Source organism: Palaemon carinicauda, unplaced genomic scaffold, assembly GCF_036898095.1.
Source record: "Palaemon carinicauda isolate YSFRI2023 unplaced genomic scaffold, ASM3689809v2 scaffold183, whole genome shotgun sequence".
NCBI classification, from domain to species: Eukaryota; Metazoa; Arthropoda; class Malacostraca; order Decapoda; family Palaemonidae; genus Palaemon; species Palaemon carinicauda.
The window spans coordinates 84,426-109,428 of NW_027169403.1; the positions used below are offsets into that span (position 1 = coordinate 84,426).

General features: G+C 37.2%; 1 protein-coding gene across 5 annotated transcripts in view; it reads right to left on the reverse strand.

Moving 5' to 3' along the window:
• LOC137635838 (protein lin-10-like) overlaps window positions 1-25,003 on the reverse strand; it is a 153,451-nt gene that overhangs the window by 12,491 nt on the left and 115,957 nt on the right. For all 5 annotated transcript variants that reach the window (XM_068368282.1, XM_068368281.1, XM_068368280.1 and 2 more), the window contains 2 exons: window positions 15,539-15,658; window positions 14,940-15,080 (listed from right to left, as the gene is read on the reverse strand). In XM_068368282.1, the coding sequence (XP_068224383.1) occupies window positions 14,940-15,080; window positions 15,539-15,658 (261 nt within the window). The remainder of the gene's footprint in view (window positions 1-14,939; window positions 15,081-15,538; window positions 15,659-25,003) is intronic.

Genomic DNA, 25,003 nt, shown 5'->3' on the forward strand with positions numbered 1-25,003 from the left:
GGAGATATAAAGCTTCCTATTCAACCTGGGCATGTGTTCCGTCTACCCCCAGGGGTTGGTTCGGAACAGTGAGGGAGGACAGATATTTTAGGGGGCTTAGCGGAGCCCCTTGAAGCGCCAGGGCGTTTCCTTCCCTGTACCTCTCTTTTCCTCTCTTTGAGATCTTGCTTATTCTCCTCTTGTTCCTTCCGGAATAGTGTCGGCATCCGCTGGATTGACTCTAGGAGCGTTTCGCTCCTGCCGGACTGTCTAGCCAGTTGGGGAGTTGGGGTTGGAGAGGTTGACGGCATAAGTTAATATGCCGGCACAGTGAGCTGAGGTACCTCAGTCATCGTCGAATCAGATCCTTCTTTCTCCATGGGTGGTTAAACCATTCCTTATATAGGGCCTTCTTGCATTAGGTCCTGTCTGGTATCAATGGACGCCTCTGACATCCGATCTTGGTGGCTGTCCAAGCCGTGCAGTGCCTGTTGCTATCCGTGTCCACCGTTCATTGGATAGAGGGAGGCTGGACCTGTGCCTGAGACATAAACGTATTCGATTGAGCCTTGGGGAACAGTAGGCACTTCAAAATTTATTAGGTATGTAAGGTCCCTTAAAGTTCTCTGGAAGCCTAATATTTACCTTTGTTGGGTTTCCCTTGCTGTATCCCTTAACTCCATAGTGTCAGGGATGTCTTTTACAAAGTCGTCGGTCAGCAAGGTCAAACAACTGGAGTGACCTTTCGGGTCCCTGAACCTCAGGGATCCAGATACGATGCGGCAGCGGCATAGGACCCGTGCATTGTATGCCCACAAAAGTTCTCACTCTTGTAGCTGCAGAATACTCCTGTACACTTTGCCATCGCCTCCTCCTGTGAGGGAGAGAAGGGTGAATGAGTGTTAGGTTGTTTATATTATTGATATAATATATGCTAAAAATACAGGTTCAGGTACCTCAGGGATCCAAATACGATGCATCGGGGAGCATGAGACCTGCGCATCTTGTGGCCATAAAAGGTCCTACTTTTGTGGTTGCAGAACAGGGCTGCACACTTCACCTTGCCCTCCTTCTGTAAGGAAGGAAAGAGTGAAATGAGTATGGGGTAATTTATCATACTGATAATTATACACATACAGTATATTAAATAGTAATCATTACTATCGTAATTAGGGCTTGGGATAGTAAGCTAGAAAGGAAATAGGAAAGACACATATCTGTGTTTCCTGTCTAGGCAATTGCTGTGACCTCTCTCAATATTATTTTTAAAATTTCCTTATTAGGGAAATATAGGGTGGAATAGCTCTCGTACGTAGAGCTGGAGTCAGTGTATACAAGCACTAACTCTCCCACATGTGAAAATTAATACTGTAGGGTAAAGATTTTTATGTTCTGATGATCTAGGATACATCAGAATGTTGAAGGAATACTTCACTTCAACATTTGCTTAGCGGTTTCAACAATGGACTGTGAAAGGATACACAGAATATGTTGGAAAATCATACTACTGTATATTATATACTGTATTTTTCTAACTGCTGTATATCTATACTGCAGGAATACTGGCTATTGTATAGTCCTATACTGTAGTTCTGCCGGCATACTTCCGGCTAGGCTAGTACCTGGTGGCACTAACCGACAGAGAAGGAGAAAGAATGGAGAGAAGAGCTACCGTATTATTATAGTTCAGTACAATAATAGGGGTTGTAGGGACTACTGTCTCTACTGCCTTCTTTCCAGAATGAGGATTCAAATGAAAGGGGAAAGAATGTATTCATTCTAGCTTCCATCCAGCCACAATATTTGTTTCCGGCTGCACTACCGGTCACAGGGTTTGTGGATGGCAGTCTAAGAGAGGACTGAAGAATACTCAAAGTTGTAATGGGTCTCCCACCGGCAGCCATCATGGCCGGCACAACCTTACCCAGAGCTTTGCATCGTGATCAGCCCGGCAAGCGGGGAGATTGTAGAAGACCTGCCACAGATGTTGTGATTACCAGGCCGTCATTAGGACAGAAGGGGAAGGAAAAGGGTCTTAAATTTTTGCATAGAAAGGCGGCGGCATGTCTGCCTCCCACTCTCAACAGCAAAACAAGAAAACAGTTTCCTATGCCGGCACCGTCTTGGGCGGCAGAAGAATAATGATTCCTCAGCCTAAGACATTGCCGGATATAAGACATGTCTTCTAGACCACAAGGGAGAAGGTGGCAGCAACTGTACTACCACTTTCGGTTGTGGACTAGGGAAGCCGGGCTTCCTATGCCGGCAACTGTGAAACCGACAGAGGAATGACTAATCCCCCATCGGTAGAGTTGCCGACAACAAGACTGAATACTCTGAGTTACTGTCGTAATTCAAAGCCGGGATACTCACCGGAAACGAGGATAGATAGAAACACTATCTCAATCAAGCTAGAGTACACTACTCTATGGCAAGACCAAAGATAGGGTTGCCGCCTAATGGCGACACTAAGAGGGAAGGAAGGATTTATCCTTAAATCTCTAAAAGAGACGTGTATCGAATTATGTTAGTAATTCTAGGAGATGTGCTATCTCCGATTGAATTAATAAAACGAAACAAAAGGATAAACGGGGATAACGTTACTAAAGTATACTAAAACATATTAGGCACGCCTAACTCGAGTCGGGATCTCGGCTTGCACCGAGGCCCTATCGTATACAATCGAACCGTTAAACAGAAGAGGAAATATTACATGTGTAATCTTATCTTCACTATTATAATTTGCCTAAATAGCTATAATTCATTAAAGCTAAATACCGGGGACGTCGTACTACTAACTAAATAAAGCATTTATGGCGTACGACAATGGTCCAAAATGGCCACTTCCGGTGAAGGCTCTGCTCCACTAAACACATCTAAATTATGCTAATTTAACTGTGAGAAGGGAGGCAAAAATTATACACAGGAAAGATTAAATACTCAACTTTCCAGAGGATGAAGATACAATCTTCCAGAGGATGAAGATGCTGGAGATTGCATAGTAATAATCCTTGAAATAGTAACAAAACTGAGAGCAGTTAGGAGATACACAGTGCTTAATTCGCTACTACTAAAGGAATGGTTGGCCAGGGTGGTACGGGGACGGGATCCACCAGGTAACCTTGATAACGGCTCCCCTTCAATTTTGCCACTCTTCCCCCTCAAAGCGAAAACTCTAGTTGGGGTGAAGATTGCCATGTGTCGTATCAAGAAGTACGTCCCCTGATATTATGCGATATCCTCAAAAGTTATATTAAGGATACTCGCGCCAGGAGTTAGAATTCTGGAAACCTGTGGTTAATTCTCTGGGAGTATCACTGTAGCCAAATATCCCTTAGAAAGCTGCCTAAAGGAACCTTCCATCAGGACGACATGGCTGAGCCCAAAAATAAGATATATTCATCAATAGAAGCCTGTAAATCTGTTTTGGTGTTCTATATACTTTTCATATTCTTTAGAGATAGAAAAGAAAAAAGGGTCTGTCATAAGAATTAAAACAGAAACTGGAAATGAAGACATAAAAAATTGGTATCAAGAGTGTGTCAACAAAACGGATTTTGAGCAAAGTGAAAAATCTATTTTTGGGTGAGAGTGCCATGCTGTCCTGATAGAACTCTTCCATCAGGACGACATGGCCCGAGCCCAAAAAACAATTGAAGTGAAGAAGTGATAGGTAGAGGAGGGGAAAGAGATGTATTACAATAGTTGAAATGTGGGAATATGAAAAACAAGTAGTAAAGAGCAAGAAGAAATTTTGGGAAGAATGCAGTCAGAATCTAATCACAGTAGAAGAAAAAACAATTTTAATAATTTTCTTATTTCTATATTCACCTGATGTTTATACTGTATTTAGGGTTACCAGAATTACAAGATTAGAAATCCAGGACATTCTTGAAATTTCTCACTATGTGCATGTATATAGATTTATACCTACATACATAGCCAGGGCAATATATTATAAAATGTAGAGATAATTATCATGTAAGTGAAAACCATAAATCAAGAATTTTAATGAGACCTTTTGTGTCAATAGGCGTAGGAGGAGATGATGATGATGATCAATTAAAATAATTTTGCTAATAAATGAAAAAATTAATTCTTTGGAAAATTAATAATCAGTACAAACAATGCATTAATTAAAATAACTTTGATTTCATTTGGATCATATGAGTATAAATAAAAATAAGAAATTTTTGTGAAAGAAAATTGAATTCAAATCTTGATTCTTTAATTACCCTATATTTCACTGATGATTTTGCTGCTTTCAATAGATCCATGTTTTCTAGTACATGCTTATGAAATTTTTTACACTGAAAATTAAGGTTTCCCTGTGTATTGTAACAATTTGTTACACTCATCAGTCCACTAGATATTAATGAGTGAGAATACATGCTTAAAATTAATATTATGAGCTAGAATGCTCGATAAGTATTGGCACAAAATTAAAATTTTTCCTGGCATAGGTTAATCTTCCATTCATCAGGTTTGATCTCATATCTGATTAACAGATATTTTTAAAATGTTGACCACTGACAAAAAGCATGCCATCGTCATTTTATACATACTGTGCATTTGTTTTTTAATAATAGACAAGACAATTATACAAATAGTCATATATATATATATATATATATATATATATATATATATATATATATATATATATATATATATATATATACACATATATACATATATATATATATATATGTATATATGTATATATATATATATATATATATATATATATATATATTTATATATATATATATATATATATATATATATATATATATATGTATATATATGTATATATATATATATATATATATATATATATATTTATATATATATATATATATATATATATATATATATATATATGTATATATATGTATATATATATATATATATATATATATATATATATATATATATATATATATATATATATATATATATGTATATACATATGTGTGTGTATATATATAAATATATATATGTATATATATATATATATATATGTATACACATATATGTATGTGTGTATATATATATATATATATATATATATATATATATATATATATATATATGCGTGTGTGTATATACATACTGTATATGTATGTGTATATATATATATGTATATATATATATATATATATATATATATATATATATATATATATATATATATATATATATGCACATGTATATATATATATATATATATATATATATATATATGCACATGTGTATATATATGTATATGTATATATATGTATATGTCTATATATATATATATATATATATATACTGTATATATATATATATATATATATATATATATATATATATATATATATATATATATATATATATATATATATATATACTGTATATGCACATGTGTATTTGAAGGCTCTAGAGCCTACAGTAGCCATATATCTGTTCCAATAATTTGAAACTATCTGTAACTATTCCCATATCAACACGATTTGTTGGCTGCACAATATGTAGCAATTCTCTTAAAATATTTTGGATGTCCGTTTCTGATAACTTGTTAGGTTATTGTACATATTTTAAACTAAATTCTCATTTTAATAAGCAGTGTAAATTAATTAGTATAGGAGTGATCCTTTCTAGGGTGGGGCATCTTTTATCAGTCTTGCTCCTCTGTTCATTATGTTTTGTAATTTCTAAAGTTTTAATGTACTCCTAAGTCTATACTCTTTCGACTAATGGGTCATCTGTATTTATCAGTAATTTGGCAAACCCTGTTCATGTCCTTTTACTAAATTTTAGTAGATGGAGTTACAGTAGTCAATCCTGGTAATAACACAGTTTGTCACAAGTTTCTTCACAGAAAGTTCATCCAGGTACGTACTCCTTTATAAAAGCAAATAGCCAGCAGTTTTTACTATATTACGGCTCTGGAGAGAAGAATTTTTCTATAAGACTTCTCTCAACCTTCCGTACCCCCACCGGAGTGGGATGTATGAACTGATGAAGAAAGGCTAGGGACGAGCAGAACAGGATTCAGTTATCTAGTATTCCGTCGGCCCCGGAATGCGTGAAGCGCTACACTAAAATGAACTAAATATTGACGACAAGGAGGTACAAAGAAAAAAGAATATAGGGACACCAATATTAGTGCCGGAATACTGGGTTGGAAGTATGGATTCCTACCGTTGTAAATCCGGCCCGATAACAATATAAATTAAGGGAATACTAAGCTCTGTTTGTAACCTTCTTCCCGGGTCAACCATTCCGTTAATATCCTTTTATATAAGGGATAAACATATGGGATCAGAACAGGGTAGATCACCTGAATCCGATCAAAGAATCATAGCTACTAACATAGATACGATTCTCAAGTTTATCCCGGTCCTCCCGGGGCGGAAGGATAGCGAAGATGGAATTCCGGGGATAGGAGAATACAAGGTACGTAGCGAGGTGCATACCCAGTCCCACGCGTCTGGTGGCCAACCATGACGAGCTGAGGAGAAAGCGCTACCCGCATCGACTCACGGAGCGTGTGAGTCATGTCTCTCTCTCAGCTGTCTTCCCTCTCTCCTTATAGAATGTGACTCAAGCCTACTTTCTGAGGTTAGGGTGTGGCGAATAGTCCACCAAGGTGGGTACAGGGGGAGGGAGACAACCAAGAAGAGTGGCTCGCTCGAGATCAGGTGATCACTGTGGCCGGTCGGGTGGGACAACCCTCCGAGACACAGTGGAACCACCCGATTGAGGCAGTAGGCCCTATGGCTTTCTGTCTAATGCATGCAGATTAAATAAAAATAATAATAATAATTTACTTAAAATATGTGTTCTAAAGTAAAGTAGGCTAAAACGACATAATGCGAGTAAAAAGGGGATAAGGAGATAGGGAGAGGAACATGGTGTGATACGAGCGTATAGCCTAACCCTCCAAAATCGGGTATAATGCCGACCTGGTCAGGAAGACTAAACTGCTCTAAACAATAACTAGCCCTCCAAAATCGGGTATAATGCCGACCTGGTCAGGAAGACTAAACTGCTCTAAACAATAACTAGCCCTCCAAAATCGGGTATAATGCCGACCTGGTCAGGTAGTACAATGACTTAAGGATATCATCCTATAAAGTTTAAATGTGTCCCAACTCCCTGCATAATATTCAATAGGAACATCTTAACCTAGATATATACGTACAGTATATCAAAGGGGAAACTCACTGGCGTAGGCTACCTTCCGAAGCCACATACGGGCCGGTCGGGTAGGCTAACCAAATGAACGCCAAAATAGCTTAACTAATACTCAAATATTAATAAACTTCAATACAGTGAACCCTCGTTTATCGCGGTAGATAGGTTCCAGACGCGGGCGCGATAGGTGAAAATCCGCGAAGTAGTGACATCATATTTACCTATTTATTTAACATGTATATTCGGACTTTTAAAACCTTCCCTTGTACGTAGTACTGTTAACAAACCACCCTTTAATGTACAGAACACTTAATGCATGTACTACAGCACCCTAAACTAAAACAGGCACAAATATTAAAGGCGATTTTAAAACCTTCCCTTTAACTTAATGCATACAGTACGTACAGTACTAAACTATAAAACAGGCACAAATACAGTTTTAGAATGTACAGTAAGAATATTAAAGTAAAAAATAAAGATTGTTACTGTACTCACCACGAAAGAAGTTGAAGAAAAACTTGAATGATGATGGTGATGAATTTGCTGCACAGTAGAAATGATGATGATGAAGCTGATGATGTGTTCTACTGTGCAGCCAGGTAGTATTTTACGTCTCTTCAGACGGAGGTGTCTTTTCCTGGGACACCTCTTCAACTTCTTCCTGGGAAACTTCTTCAATTTCTTCCGAAGGCGTACTAGCAGGAGGAACTGGCTCTTTTTTGCGAGGCTGGAAGAACATTGTGATCGGAAGTTGTTGCCGCTGCTTCTTTTTTCGATCCAAGAGCATTTTGTAGGGAGTCATGTCTTCATCGATCTTGTTGCAGAATTACATCGAGCGAACCATATCCTCGTCCCACTCTTGCAACATTTCTTTCAACTCCTTCGCATGGTTGCAGGCCTTGGCAAGCCGTTCTAATGTTAAGCCCGTTTCTTCGACATTTTCTTGGGTCTCTTCCTGGGTTTCACTCTCTTCTTCGCTTGCCGATTTCGTCAGGTCTTCGAGGTCTGCGTCAGTTAGGGGCTGGGAATGGCAGTCCAACAACTCGTCGACGTCTTCAGTCGTCATGTCGCCAAACCCGTCACCTCCAATTATGGCAGCCAACTGCACAGATTTGCGTATTGCAGAGTGTTGGATTTCCGACGGAGTAAATCCCTTGTCGTCGTAAACAATATCGGGCCACAACTTCTTCCAGCTCGCATTCACGGTTGCAGGTTTCATCTCTTGAAGTGCCTTCTGAATATTCTGCAGGCACGTGGCTATGGTGTACTGCCGCCAGTACGCCTTCAAGTTAAAATCTTCATCCTCATCATCTTGGGCAGCATCCACACACGCAACGAGGTCCGCCAAGGTGTTCTTCGTGTAGAGGGCCTTGAACGGCCTGATAACCCCCTGGTCCATCGGTTGAATTAATGACGTGGTGTTGGGTGGCAGGAACTCAACCTGAATGCCCTCATGCGACAGGTCAGTTGCGTGTCCACCAGCGTTATCCATAAGGAGAAGGATCTTGAATGGCAAGCCCTTCTCTAAGAGATATTTGCTGACTTGCGGGATCAAACACTGATGGAACCAGTTGGAGGTCAGCATCTTCATAATCCATGCTTTTTGATTATGCATCCAGTACACGGGAAGGAGATTCTTATTTTTATTTTTCAAAGCGCGAGGATTTTTCGACTTATAAATAAGCCCCGGCTTTAGCAAAAATCCAGCAGCATTGCCACACATCACGAGGGTAACGCGATCCTTGAATGCTTTAAAGCCAGAGGCTTTGGCTTCCTCTTTGAACAGGAAAGTTCGCGACGGCATTCTCTTCCAAAACAAGCCGGTCTCATCCATATTAAAGACTTGTTCCGGCTTGTATCCACCTTCGGCGATAATATTCTTGAACGTCTGGTTCACGTAAGTTTCAGCAGCGGCAGTGTCAGCGGAAGCAGACTCCCCATGCAGGGAAACGCTTTTCAGGGCGAAGCGTTTCTGAAACTTCGCGAACCATCCTTTGCTGGCGGAAAAATGTTTCTGAGGCTGGGAATCAGTGGATGTCCCTGGTTGAGGATCATCTGCATCATCATCATCTTCAGCATGGTTGCCGTCGTCGTCTTTAGGTTCCTTTGCAGCAAAATTCTCATATAAGCTCAAAGCCTTTGTTTGGATGGTGTTCGTATCCAACGCTATGTTCTTCTTCCGGCAGTCGGCAATCCACACAGCTAAAGCACCTTCCATGCGTACGATCGTTTTATTACGCGTTGTAACGACTCGCTTCGCTGATCTGCTAAAGGTGATTGCAGCCATCTTTCTAATGTTCGCCTCGTCCTTCTTGATATAGCGAACAGTAGATTCGTTGATGCCAAAATGGCGGCCAGCGGCCGCGTAACTTCTACCATCTTTTAACATGTCGAGAAGCGTAACCTTCTCAGCTATCGTCATCATCCTTCGGTGGCGTTTAGGCTCACTACCAGCCTTAAGGGAAGCAGAACGCTTGGGAGCCATTACAGTAGGATTTACAGTAACAAAAAGTTCAACTTAAAAAAGTCGCACACAGCACAGATTCACAAACTTAAGAACGTCTACTCAGCGATACGTGGTAACAGAGAGTGGACGATCCAGCCCCGCGAGAACCTAGATGCTGCGGGTAGGAGATGATGGCAAAACACCAATCACAGGCTAGATAACAAAACTTGAGTTCTGATTCGTCATCTATCAGCGCTTGAACCAATCACAACCCGTCTTACAGTACTATGATGCGTAGGTTACCAACTCATAGAAGATGCCCCGCGCATACCGAACGTACGTAGATTAAGTAAATACCGTAATAATAATAATGATAATAATACAGTACAGTACTGTAATAATAATAATAATGATAATAATAACAATAATAATTTTATTAACAACAACAACAATAATAATAATAATAACAATAATAATAATACAGCTTTACGTATGCTATTTTACGCTTTTGTTGTAGGATGTGTGTCTCTCTCTCTCTCTCTATCTCTCTCTCTCGTACGCTTATTCGAAATGTGATTTTTGCAACAAAGAATATTATTGGATGCAGTACTACGTACGTATACATACAAAAGATTCATGGAAAAGAAGCACATCCATTACATTTGTAGTACTGTTAGTCAACAGCAGCCTTACTGTACACCATTCTAATACGTATTGTATGACTGCATCTGATTTGCGTTTCATGTTCGATTTAATTTTACTACGTACTGTATACAGTACATTATCGTATGATCACATTCTCTTTTCGTGTTTTATTTCTTTCTGTGCTGAATTATATATCATATGTAATGCAATGAACAATCAGTAAGAGCAGATATTACTAATTACAGTATTAATGGAATTACAGGTAACAAAATATCGTATTTGGTTGTCTTCAGATTTCGCGGTATTTTCGAATTTTCCGGAAAATCCGCGATATGTATATATATATGGGTTATGGAAAAACCCCGCGAAGTGGTGAATCCGCGATTGTCGAACCGCGAAGTAGCGAGGGTTCACTGTAACCATACTTAATCACTGTATAAGATGTCTAGAGCTAAATAAACAAGAATACAATTAGTATGAGGAACTAATTGAAAGTCGTAAATAATCATGAAGCTCTCGGAGGTAGCGACACCAAAATGGCTGCCGAGGGTAAGGCATCACACAATACTGCCGAGACTAAAATTAACAATATTATTAATTTCACGTGTGTCGCTACCTCGAATTATCAAAAAAGATAATTGCAATACTTAACTTGGGAGTAGGGGTCTCCAAAAGGTCAGACATCTTCACAACACAGTAAAAAAGAAGCTATGAACACAGAACGCGTGTGGATATCACGGTGCTAATAAAGGAATGATGGGAGGCGCGTGGGTGGTATTGGTAATAGCGGCCAGTAGTCGGATGTAGAACGGCACCTCGTAGTAACGGGGGATATTGAGGAAGGAGAAGACTAATTGGTAAGGGACCTCTGGTAGTGGTTTTAACACGCCCCAGTTACTATACCGACACCCTATAAGGGTGAGCGAGCTGGGTATATTCCTGGCATTCCATGCAACTTTTTCTCTGGTATATTTAGCAGTATTTATACCTTAGAAATGGTGCTATAAGGAGCATTTCACGGAGCGACACAGGTTGAGCCCAGAAATAGATTTTTCCTTTGTCAAAATCCCTTATTTGGGCATTGAAAGACAAGTTACAGTCAAGAGATATGCCTAGATCACGAACTGTACTAGATATCGAGACAGAGTTGTTATTTGAATATCGCCCAAGTTTCTTAACCTTTTTCTTTGCAACCACCATAAACTCGTTTTATTTTCATTCAATTTTAGTTGTTTGATTGTCATCCATTCCCTAACATTGGCAAGAATTCGGTTTAGAGTTTCAGTAGTGTCGCTATATCATTTCTGGAGAAGTTAAATTATGAATCATCTGGAAATAGTCCGAACTGTTCTACCCTGCACGTAAAGTCCTTGGGGCCCATAGAGCAACTCCCCAAAAATAGGTTTTTCTTTTGTCAAAATCTTTTTTATTATTGCTATTTTAAAGTATTTGTTACTTCTCTATTTCCTTTTAAATACTGGGCTGCTTTCTCTGTGTGGGCCCTTGGGCTTGAAAAATTCTGCTTTTCTAGCTAGGGTTATTAGCTTGGCTAGTAGTAATGATAATAATGATGATGATAATCTTAACATCAAACCAATTTTACCAACAGATTTATTGTAGTATCTCAATATTTATCTGGTAGCCATTGTGCTATCATCAAAGCTACTGCTTCCTGACCTCAAGAAAAAAAAATTTAAAAAGATCTCTCCCTTCCCTACATCCCCTCACTTTCCCAGTGGCTACTCGTCCAGTAACACCATCTATTGGAAGGAAGACTAATGCCTGATAAGAGTAGTTATGCCAAGATCTTCATACAATTATAATTGTGCCGAATGGTAATACCTCAGCTCCCAAGTACAACTTGATTTCCAACTTTTTATAGGGTGGCGAAATTGAGGTGTCATGGCTGATCTACTGGAAATGTGTGATGGTGGTGACAAGTTGCCTAAAAGCATAGAGCATTATTAAGAGGGTGCCATTTGAGATAGATTTTAGAGTCCACTAAGGAACAATGTCAAAGCTTTAGCTGTTCATCATAGTTATGGAGGAAGCTACAAAGGAGTCCTGAAAGGGAGTCCCTGGTGGCTGCCATACACTTGCCATACACAGATAACCTAACTTTAACATCAGAATCCAAAGACTCAGTTGTGAAAATGTTTAAAATTTGTGGAATAGAAAGGAGAGGACTGCAATCAATAGGCAAAACAAAGCAAAAGAAGAAACACAATTATTAAAGTGGCCAAGTGGCTTGTTAAAAAGGTAAAGCAGTGAACTCTGTACTATGCAATGCATCAAACAGATTGGTGAACAGAGGTGCTCTTTATCATAACATCTACAAGGATTCTAAATGCTAGATGAAATATAATATGAAATTGTTAAGAATGGGAGGTCACAGAAGAGGGAGAACAATTGTATCCCTTTGGAGACACTGAATTAAATAAGAATTAAAAGAAAGCATGGCAGCAGCATGAAGGACATGAAGAGTGTTGGCAAAACTACTGATAAATACAGATGTCCCATTAGTCGAAAGAGTATAGACTTAGGAGTACATTAAACCTGTACTACTCTGCAGCACAAACTATCAGTTACTAACAAAGAAAAGAAAATATTATGAGCATGTGAGAGCATAACCTTAAGATTCATAGCTGGAGTGTGATCGAAGATTCGTATTATGAACAAGGAATTGATGGAGAGATGTGATGTCCATAAGCTGGAAAAGAGGTTGATTGATCGCGAGATGTAGTTTTCAGAAGATTGAGATGTTTTGGACATGTGGTTACAACAGATGAAGGACATTTGGTCAGAGAAACAGTAAATATGAAAGAGGTGGGAGCAGACAAGCTCAGAAAGTTGTAGTAAAGGGGATAGATGAATACAAAGAACTGACGTTAGATTAGTAAGTCATAAAAAACATGATTAAAGAGAGTTTATGAAATCAACTCGAGTCTATTACTGAAATGTAAAGGGCTGAGAAACAATGTTTATGATGAAGATGAAGACTTCAATTTGTTATTGAAAGTATGCTTTGCTAAAAATGTTTCTTATTTTAATTACATAACATGAGATAAAAAAATATGCATAGTTCATTTGGTGGGATCTCGTGGGATGAAGCGATGGCAAGGTAGAACGTAATTAACATATTTGTCATTATGGAAAAGTGCAAGATGTGACTGAAGTTTTCATTAACTAAAATAAGCAACAATTCATATAGAATTAACCAATAAGGCTCACTGCATTTCTATTCTTTTGAAACCTCTTACTCTCAAAGTATTTACACAAATTTATTCCTGCAGAAAAAAATCTTCAATTTCAAAGAATAACGGCATTTAATGTTATGGTGTAAGAACTGCTCATAGAATTATTAGTGAAATCTCTACTGGGGCAAAGAAGAAAATATATGGCATGTTTATTCTAAAGAGACTGGAGAGAAAAATTGATGAAAAGCTGAGAGATGAACATGTAGGATTTCAAAAAGGTAGAAGTTGTATGGACCAAATTTTCATTTTGAGACATGTACAGCAACGAGTAGAATATAAAAATCAACTTTTGATGGCATCTGTGGACTATGAAAAAGCCTTTGATAGTGTGCACCGGCCAATTTTGTGGAGAGTCTGTCTTTATTATGGAATTCTTCTTAAATATGTTAATTTGATCAAGTCTGTTCATGAGCATAGAAAGTGCAAAGTTGATGTTAATAGAGTCCTATCAAATGAATTTCCAGTGAACAGCACAGTACTCCAAGGGAATATGATGTCACCTATGTTGTTTATCCTCATGGATATTATAATGCATAGAACAGTCCGAGATGGTGGAAAAGGATTGGACTGGATTGGTAATAGGTAATTAGCAGACCTAGAGTATACTGATGATGATGTCCTTATTAGCAGAACACCACAGGATTGCAATGCTTGCTTACTAAAAGGCATGAAATATCTCATAAGGTTGGGCTCAAGATAAATAGAAGCACGACAGAGAAGTGAGAACGGAGTATGCAATGGAAGATGAAATATCATTGGAAGGAGAGAGGGTTAACGAAATAGAATCATTTAAGTGTCTAAGAACTATGATCTCCAATACAGGGTCTTGAAAATTAGAGTTTAGTGAAAGATTGAGAAAAGAAAATCAGATAAGGGTAAGTCAAGTAAAATTTCGGAATGAAATCGCCTGAAATTACACATAAAATTCAGACTATCAGTTTAGCGAGATCGGTGTTACTATATGGACATGAGTCATGATATGACAATGAAACAATCTCCGTTAGATTTAGTACATTTGAGAACAAAGCCCTCAGAAGGATATTAGTAGTTATATTGCAGGACAGGATTAGAAATGAAACTATAAGAGAGATTACTCGAGTGCTATATGTGGATGAGATCATGATGAGGGGTAGATGGAGATGGTTTAGGAATGCTCTTCACACTTTCCAAGAGAGATTAGTTCACCAAATGTTTAGCTGGACTCCACAAGGCACTAGAAGTATTGGAAGACCCAGGCCTACATGGCTGAGGACTATTAAGTGTGAAGTAGGAGATGATGAATGGAGAAGTATTGAATTAAAAGCTCAAGATAGAAATAATTGGCGAAATCTAAGGGAGGCGAATCCCTTTGCATCAGTAGGTGTAGGAGGAGATGATGATATGTTATACATTACATACAGTATACATTAATAAAAAGGTAATCTTACCTCACCAACAGAAGTTGCTAAAAGGTTTACAATTTTTTCATGAGGAACTGCAACGACAGACTGACTATTTATATCAATGATTCGGTGACCAACTCTAACACCTCCACGTTCAGCAATTCCTCCTCTTAATAAACTACATATCTGAAAATGAACAAGTGTTACAATTATACAGAGTAATGGCAATTCCTCCTGTTAATAAAAAAACTTTTAAAAACAAAATGATAAAAGATGCTAATATACTGAACTAAACAATACTGCTCGAGGAAAATACACTAATAACACTATGCTAACAGCATTTTTAGTTCTTCCCTTAATAAACAAGTTAATATCACAGAAGTAAACAAGATTTTAAAAATAAATCAAAATACTCCAAGGCAAAATAATTTTCTTTGTATCAATTTTTATTCATCAAATAAATTCTCTATTAACACCATGGACTTTTATTTAACACACTTGAATTCTTGAAGGGAATTAAAAATTAAAGCTGTTGAATCTGAATGTTTTTGCTTAACTATATTATATACAATGCAATGGGATAGGTCTTTCACAATTTTGACTATATCAAAATTGAAAATTATCTACTAGATGAAGTTACTTACAACGCCATTTTGTACAGAGAAACCTAGTTGGTATTTTGTATCTGGTCTTCTTATCTTCACTTCAACAACAGGTGGACAAGGAACTACTGTAAGTTTGACTGCCGTATTATATTTAGTATTCTGAAATAAAATCATGAAATCAGCTTTACAGTGCATATCAAGAGGGGTAAAATCAAAATTTTCCAACATACGTGTTAAAATTAAAGCACACAAGGAAATAGAAGTTTAAGCTCTCTACATAGAATACTCATTTTAGGTGCAGTATACTTTGAAATATACCAGTGCTCTGATGAGTGAAGAATGTTTCCTGAAAAATTGTATTCTCTTAGAATACAGTACATTAATTCAGACACTCACAAACTATTACTAACCAATAACCTTCAGGTGTTCTTTACTGAACTGTTAAGTTTTTCAAATAGTTCTTATTTCGTTACCTTATTTGAGTAAACTTATCTATTTGGCAAGTATTTATTTTAAAAATACCATAACACAACATTCTTAAATGGTAAGCTTAGGGTAAATTAAATAATTTCCTTTTTAAGTGGCTTTTTAAACCTTCAGAATATCAGTCATAGATTCAAATGTTTTCAGATAAATTTCGTTTCCTAGACATAAACCACAGTCTTAATAGAGCCTAATACTATGCTTTGGTAATTAAAGAATAGTCAAGTTTCACGAAGAAAGATATCTACTGTAGTCTTTCCATGAGGGTAAAAATGTGATACCTAATTTTAGCACCTGACCTTAATCTCCATTCTCAAATCAAAATAACCTTTCAATTACTAGTTGAGATGAACTAAAGATGGTATGAATTGAATAATATTTATTCAGTTATGGAAAACTACAGTACTGTACTGTATTTCTGCTCCTCTGAAAAAAACTGTTTGGAAAAAAATACCATGCCTAGTTCAGGCAAAAGTACCATTCATCCACTCCCATGGTTAATGTTACCTGGGATCCTTTTAAATGTTTGTTAAACATAAGAATATTTGGTGCCTAGTAGTTTTAAGATGCCAGGTATTGGGAAAAGGAACATTGGTGGAAGACTCTCTAGCCTTATTGCTTCTGTCAGATGGATAGGATTTGGTTATATAGTTGTTCATTACCTAAAAGAATGCTTATTCAATCTGAAAGTGTAAGTAAATCCTTAGAATTTCTTGACTGATCAATGCTGAAACATTACATGTCAGTGGAATATTTATCCACAACAATGAATCATGATGAGCATGGAATAGTTTCTGTCCCCGAAAATTTAGCTAAACAAGGAAACTTATTAAATAGGTAGCAATGACTTCCATGTATTCAATGTGGAACATGAAGGTTGATCCTGAATGCTTGTTTCTGAATCCTAAGTCAAGAAACTGGGAAATGCATCAGCAAACCTGACCTGTACTTCTACTAAAGGATTCTCGATTGATTGAAATTAATCAGAGAGTCCAAATAGCTCATTGCACTCAAGTAAAGTTTGCACCACTTGATCCACATATTTGTTTTGAATGAAAGGAAGAGTAACTGAAGGAATTTATATTTATTCTGAAGGATTCAATTCTCTTTTACACTTGGCTTTAGTACCAACAGGATCAACCACTCAAAACTTATTTTATACTTTTAAGCACTGAAAAGATATATTTCTAACATCACGAAAAAGTTTAGTTTGGACATACAAAGTTGCAGAATATTTTTTTTCTGCATGTGTAAATTTTGGCCCCTACTCGCCAGAAGCCATTGCACAATAATAATTTGATAAAATGACAAAAAGGAAAGTAAAGGCGAAGCATGTTGAAAAGCTCACATCAAACATGTTTCATGCCATATTTTTCGGGGGATTTCCAAGAGCATTCATCCGTTTGTAAAATAGAAACACTATGTTTCCCCTCCAACCAAAAAATACTAAACTACCACACTGGGACCACCCACAGCATTAACCCCCCCCCCCTAAAAGAAAAAGAGAAGCAACAAAGGGAGTACCAGAGTACGTCTGTGCATAGATGTGTGTGGATACAATGTTCCCATTTTTACTAATACTACCACACTGGGACCCCCCACAGCATTAATCCCCCCCCCCCCTCAAAAAAAAAAAAGAGAAGCAACAAAGGGAGTACCAGAGTACATCTGTGCATAGATGTGTATGGATACGATGTTCCCATTTTTACTAATACTGTAAAGTCCTTGCTTTATTCATTTAGTCACCGAACGTAGTTTTATTTTTACATGAGATAAACAGTAGCAGATTCAAAACAGCTACTATAGCTTTTTATACATGTTTATTCTTTACTTGATCTATTTCCTTATCTATATGAGAGAGAGAGAGAGAGAGAGAGAGAGAGAGAGAGAGAGAGAGAGAGAGAGAGAGAGAGAGAGAGAGAGAGAGAGAGAGAATAAAACAGACTCAATTTACGTAAGTTTTGAATGATTTAAATGCTAAAGTGGGTCAAAAGATGAGAGGAGACTCAAATGTAAGTAAATTTAGAGTAGGCACAAGGAATGACAGAGGAGACATGCTTGTAGAAATAGTTAAAAGAAACCATTCTAAAATCAAGAACATCTTTTTTTTAAAATAAGGAACATAGAAAATGGACATGAGAATCCCAAATGGAGAAATGAAAAATGAAGTAGAATTTAATCTCAGTGTAAAAGATAATTAGTTTAGGGGCCCGGCTGGTATGCCAATATATGGGGGCATAGGACAAAAAACACAAAATCCTGAAAAAATTCACTGAGCTTCGTATGGCAATGTAGAATGCGTATACGAAATATTTTGTCAAAATTCCTCTTACTTTCATAGTTACAAGGTAATTAGTAAAAGTAACTCCATAAACCAAAAACATTGATCCCTACAAGAATACACAGTATTTCTTCTGTTATCGTAAATTTTGATGATTATTACATTTTAATATAAAAAAAAATGTGAGCAATGGCATCTGTATAGATTCCATGAGTCACAAGACAGGAAATTTTATAATTATACCCTTCAGTGCTAGCACAAACTTCAGAGAGAGTACATATTCGAGTTTGACATTCACTCGCTTTTAAGTCTCTTTTTCTTGGTTTCGGCAAGAATTTTATCATGCTAAAGAGGAAAAGACAATTTCAACATCTCGCTAACATAAGGAAGAAGAAAATTCGCTCTAATAAGAGTTCAGAAGTGGGTAATATCGGCAATATTCGTGGAGTTAGTGAAGGAGAGAGATGATGAAAGAGCGACCGTCTCCCCTAAGAAGCAAGATATTGAGCAAGGGGATTTTCATTTATTATTAAATTATGAAAAATAACATTGTTTTTGGTTTATTAATATCCAAAAACAAACATGAAGTTCATAATAATCATGATTTATCAATATTGTCTTTGTAAAAATACAAAGAAAAACTCAAAATTCCCATATCTCAAAACTTTACTAATTGACCTTCAAATTCTACCTTCTCCCTTAGTTTTAAAGATATGCCAAAGAGGAAAAGACAATTTCAACATCTCGCTAACATAAGGAAGAAGAAAATTCGCTCTCATAAGACTTCAGAAGTGGGTAATATCGGCAATATTAGCAAAGTTAGTGAAGGGGCAACCGTCTTGCCTAAAGGAGCAAGATATTGAGCAGAAAGATCTTAATTTGTGATTATGATAAATAACATTTTGTTTTGTTTTTTAATATCCAAAAAGGAACACAAAATTCATAGTAATCATGATTAATAATATCTTTGTAAAAATACAAAAAAAGAAAACTTAGAATGCCCGTATCTCAAAACTATACTTTTTGACCAAATTCTATCTGCTCCCTTAGTTTTAAAGATATAACATTGAAATTCGGTATATAACTTAGAGAGACATTATAAAACAATAAAATAGAGCCCTTTTTCCATTTTTTTTCATATTTTTTCCAAGTTTTTTTTCCCCTAATTTATAGGGTTCCCTTTTTTACCATAATGAAAAAAAATCATACCTGTAAAAAAAAAAAAATTATTTTAAGAAAAAAAACTTATTGAAGGTCTACACCAGGTCTATATAGGGTAGTACAGTAATCCTAGGTCTTAATATTAAGTATCAAGGGAGGAGATAGAATTAGAGAAATACGCATTTTCAGGATAAATCGCCCTGGCATCGCAAAATCGAAGGTCAGAGGCAAAAATCCCATGCAGTTTGGAAATGTCCTAAGTCACCTTATGAAGTGGTATGAATGTCAAAGTCCTGTCCTTTAAAAAAAACAGCATTAGCTGGCCGGCCCCCTTAAAGATTTAACAGTGTTAAACAAATTGGTGTCAAGCAACCATAAAATGGTGAGAAGCAAAATTTGATTAGATCTAAGGAAATAAAGAGAAAAACTAATTTTAAGATAAGAGAAAAATCTGGGGAGTTAAGTTTAGCAATACAAAATAGACACTCCGAGCTACATGATGAAATGGAAGTAAGTAAAGAAGAAATGGACTCAAATTTAGCAAAAACTTGTATTGAAATCAGCACAAGGTATAGGTGGAAAAGTTCTGAAACAAGATCAAGGAAAACTATCAGAAAAGCCCAAAAAAACTAATAAAGAAAAGGTTGGAAATTAGGGTAAAACCCAGGAGATGAAATAGAATTGGCAGAACTATTCAAAACAATAAAACTAAAAACCAAAGATATTCGTAAATACAATCAGACAAAATTTGAGGAAACACTAAAGAAAGGAAGCATCAAATTGATGGAAAGGGGACTTTAAATGATGAAAATTCAAATATTATCAACAATAGAGATGAAGTGATAAAAATTGCAGAGGATTGCTATACAATAGTGACATAAGAAAACTTTGCCAATAAAAATAATGGAAAACCTGAGCCAGCACCAACTGTAACAGTAGGAGAATTAAGGAAGGCATTAAAAAGGAAAGAAAAGAGGCAAAGCAAAATTCACAAAAAAAGTTGACACTCAAAACCTGGTAAAATTACGGCCCAATAAGTTTACTCCGAAATATATAAAACATATACAAAAATAATATTAGGCTGAATATAAAGACAGTTATGCTTTAATCAACCAAGAAAGCATGCAGGCTTTAGAAGTTGGTATTCAACAACTTACCATATTCATATAATTATTCCGCTAGTGGAAAAATCAACCGAGTATGACAAACCACTATGTATGGCATTTATAGACTATGAGAAAGCTTTTGATTCTGACAAAATTTAAGCAGTAATGAAAACCCTTCAAAGTCAAGGAATAGATGAAAGTTATGCCAGAACACTTAAAGGAAGGTATCTACTGTATACAGGAAGTACAAGAATCCTTAAACCACATGGATAGTGATAAAATTCTGATTGAGAAAGGAGTTAGACTGAGAGACACCATATCTCCAAAATTATTCACAGCATGCCTAGTAGTAGTTTTTAAAAAATTTACACTGGGAAATGTGGGAATTGATAATAATAGGGAATACCTTAACAGCTTAAGATTTGCAGATGCCATATAGTAATTGTGTTTACTAAATCATGGGAGCATTTCAAAAGATGATGGAAGATTTGAATAGTGAGCAAACATGAAGGACTGAAAATGAATATAAGTAAAACTAAGATAATATTTAATGAAAATGCAGAGACAACAAAAATGGGTTTATGGATGGATCTCTTAGGGCAGACAGTAGGTGTTTCCTCATGAAACGAGATCAAAATTAAAAGATGGATAAAGCATGGGATGGAGAACTTTTGATAAACAAAATGAGATTATGAAAAGTGAAATGCCACTTTCTCTAAGAAGAAAAGTATTTAATCAGATGGTGCTACCAGTATTATCTTATGCATCAGAAACTTTGATCCATAGTAAAGCTTTAGAACATAAGCTATTTACAACTCAAAGAATTATGGAAAGAATAATGATGAGAGTCAATGGTTCTACAAGTATTAACGTATGCATCAAAAGCTTTGATCCTTACTAAAGCCTTAGAACATAGGCTATTTACATCTCAAAGAACTATGGAGAGAGTAATAATGGGAATAACACGACAAGACAGAAAAAGAACAACATGAATATGAGAACAAACTAAAGAAGAGGATAATTCTAACAACGTGTAAGAAAAAGAAATGTACATGGGTAGGACATATAATGAGAAGGACAGATAATAAATGGACATTAAGAATAACAGAAGGGGTCCCTAGAGACTGCAAAAGAGGCAGGGGAACGAAGAGAAAACAATGGATTAAGGAACTAAGAAAGTTTACGGGAGTGGACTGGCATAGAAAGACCATAAACAGATACAAGTGGAAGGACATGTCTGAGGCCTTTGTTCTGCAGTGGACTAGTAACGGCTGATGATGATGATGATGATGATGATGATATATATATATATATATATATATATATATATATATATATATATATATATATATATGTGTGTGTGTTCCAAAAACATGGTTGAATACCAACATTCGAATATCGAAAAAATATTTGCTATTACAAATAATGTAGAAGTGGATAATGCATTCCAAGCCCTAGTTGATTCACTATTAGTATGACATAGCATAAAAAAGTAATGCAGTTAAATAGTTTTTACACAAACAGTAAATACAATAACACATAAAACTGCCAATAAAAATTAAAATATTAAAAGTCATTTTAACCTGAGAAAACTTACCTTTCTGGTTGCAATATGACACTGAAAGTGGATGGCAGTGTGGGGAGGAAGGGAAGAGTTATTACCGAGGGGGGGGGGATTCACCTTCCATATAAAAGTCGTGTTTGGTGTTTTTTCCCTTTTCTGTCACTGGGGCAACTAAGGTTTGGGGTTTTTTCCCTTATCTGTCCATTTGGGGCAACTAAGGTTTGGGATTTTTTCCCTTTTCTGTCACTTTGGGGCAATCGAGGTTCGGGATTTTTTCACGTTTCTGTTGCTTTGAGGCTGGCTTTTCTTTAATTAACAACTGATCCAATGTTTGTTGCTGTTACCTTTTTTGCAGAATCTTATGGTAATGAGACATTATCATTGAAAAGGTTTACAGCCATATTGGTTATTACACTGTACCAACCGTGTGTCACACGATTGTACATAGTTCATTTTGTGCTTGTATCTTCGCTCTCCCCTCGCACTAAAAAGAACCTGAAAAATCATGTCTGCTTTTCTCCTCTGTAACAGTGTCGACTTCTCAACATGAAAATTCTTGTTGCTTTGAGATTTTGTATATAAAGGAGAGTGTTCTTTAATAAACCACTCAGTTGCTTGCATCCTGTCTTTGAGTCACAACCTTCCTCCTACCTCCGTCACATTGGTGACCCCGGAGTGACTTGCTCCTCCCGCCTCCCCCCCCCCACATCTCACCGTTACTATGACGCCGTCAACGCATACCTTCTGCAGCAGTACTCGCCGTCGCCAGCCGTCCGTATAGCAAAGCTTTTTCAGCTCTCTCAACAACCGTTGGGGGACCAAAGGGCTTCGCTCACCCTCGGGAAAATGACCAGTATCACTCGCCTGCAACCTGCCGCACACGGCTCTAAACGTGAGGTGAACCTAGTTCGTACCCTTATGGACAGCCACTTCATGACCTTCAAAACCTCCATCAATGCCTCCACCCGTGACAAAGAGAACACCTATTCAACTTCAACCGAAGCTGACGTGAATGCCGTAGGACGCACACGCCTATGAATGCCGTAGGACATACACGCCTATGAACGCCGTAGGCCTATGAATGCCGTAGGACACGCCTATGAATACCGTAGGCCTATGAATGCCGTTGGACACGCCTATGAATACCGTAGGCCTATGAATGCCGTAGGACACACTCGCCTATGAATGCCGTAGGACACACTCGCCTACCCCGTGACGAGCCGGAGCGGCAACAAAGCCACCCATCCACCACTTGCTTTCACCCCAACCAACGACTTCTACAGCCACTCACTGCCGCTAATCAGCGCAGTTTTTACTACTACCTCTCCAGCTTCAGGGCACCTATTTAACATGTTCAGTATGTCATTTTTAGAGGGGGAGCCATGTACCAACCGTGTGTCACACGATCGTACATAGTTCATTTTGTACTTGTGTCTTCGCTCTCCCCTCGCACTAAAAAGAACCTGAAAAATCATGTCTGCTTTTCTCCTCTGTAACAGTGTCGACTTCTCAACATGAAAATTCTTGTTGCTTTGAGATTTTGTATATAAAGGAGAGTGTTCTTTAATAAACCACTCAGTTGCTTACATCCTGTCTTTGAGTCACAACCTTCCTCCTACCTCCGTCACAACACTATAAGAATGAGTGTTTTTTAACAAAAGCTTGAACTTCCCCCACTGAGCATATATTTCTAGCACCTGTTCACAAATAAATGCCTCGCTAATCCTATCACCTCATAACTTTTTCTCATTTGTGAAAATAGATAAAACTTCTCCACTTCCTCAAGTATTTGAGGCCTTTACTTTGTGAAAGTAGTCACTCCTTTAGCAACAATATCTTTCTTTATTATTCCTTTATTCTTTAGAATTGTCAATACCGTCAACTTAGCTGTAGAGTATTCGAGAGCAAGATCTGAAACACGCATACTCTTTTCGTGCTTGGAAACTATTTCCTTTTTCATTTCAAAAGCTGTTAGCAATGTTTTTCTTTTTACTTGACCACTTTCACTCTTACTTTTCTTTGGACCCATGTATAAATGTTGTCAAAATAAATAAAAAAAAGATGCAAAACAAAGATATTGCACAGTGTAACACGAAAAAGAGGCAGAGCGTATATTTACGTTCATCCGAAACAACGGCCAACGCATAACTGATGACATTCGGCTTGGCCGCCTAAAGGCTGATTTACACGACCCGTTTTCTTTCCGACAGGCTGGCCGTTGGTTAACCGGCGTCTAGCTTTCTTACGTGTTTTCAAATGCAACTGTTCACACGACCCGTTAGGCTGACAGCGGCCCTCGAACGTCAGCCGTCAGAGTCGGCTCGGCTTTCTTTCCAAGAAACCTCGCCTGGTTTGACGGCCGTTAGCCACCTGTCCCAACCAACTGGTGGATGATGTTGTGTGTGAACGAGGGCCTGTATCGTACCAAGGCCGAGACAGCCTTTAGGCCGAGACGACCTTGATCGTACCCGTTCGTTTCGTGGCCTACAACCCCGACTTTTCCTCATAGTATAGTCACAGAAATTAGTTAGTTTGTTGTTGACACCATGTATTAGAGGGTAATTGAACTTTTTCAAGGGTGTGAGGAGATGTTTGACATAGCAAACAAGATGTATAGGAATAATTTACATAAATAAAAGATATGGAAAATGACTGGAGAGGCATTAAATAAAACAGATGTTTCTCATAATTTTGAATATTCTTGGCATGGTGCATAGAGTATAATGAAGTTGTATAACTTATTTTATCAACACAGTTATCAATCAATATCTTATAGTGTCAAAATTATCGTAATTTAGTCGGTGTTCACGTGACAGATTCTATGTACGCAATGAAAACCACGCGCTAGTAAACGGGTACGAAAGGCCTCGTGTGAATGTACAACATTTCGACGGAGGTCAGCCACCACC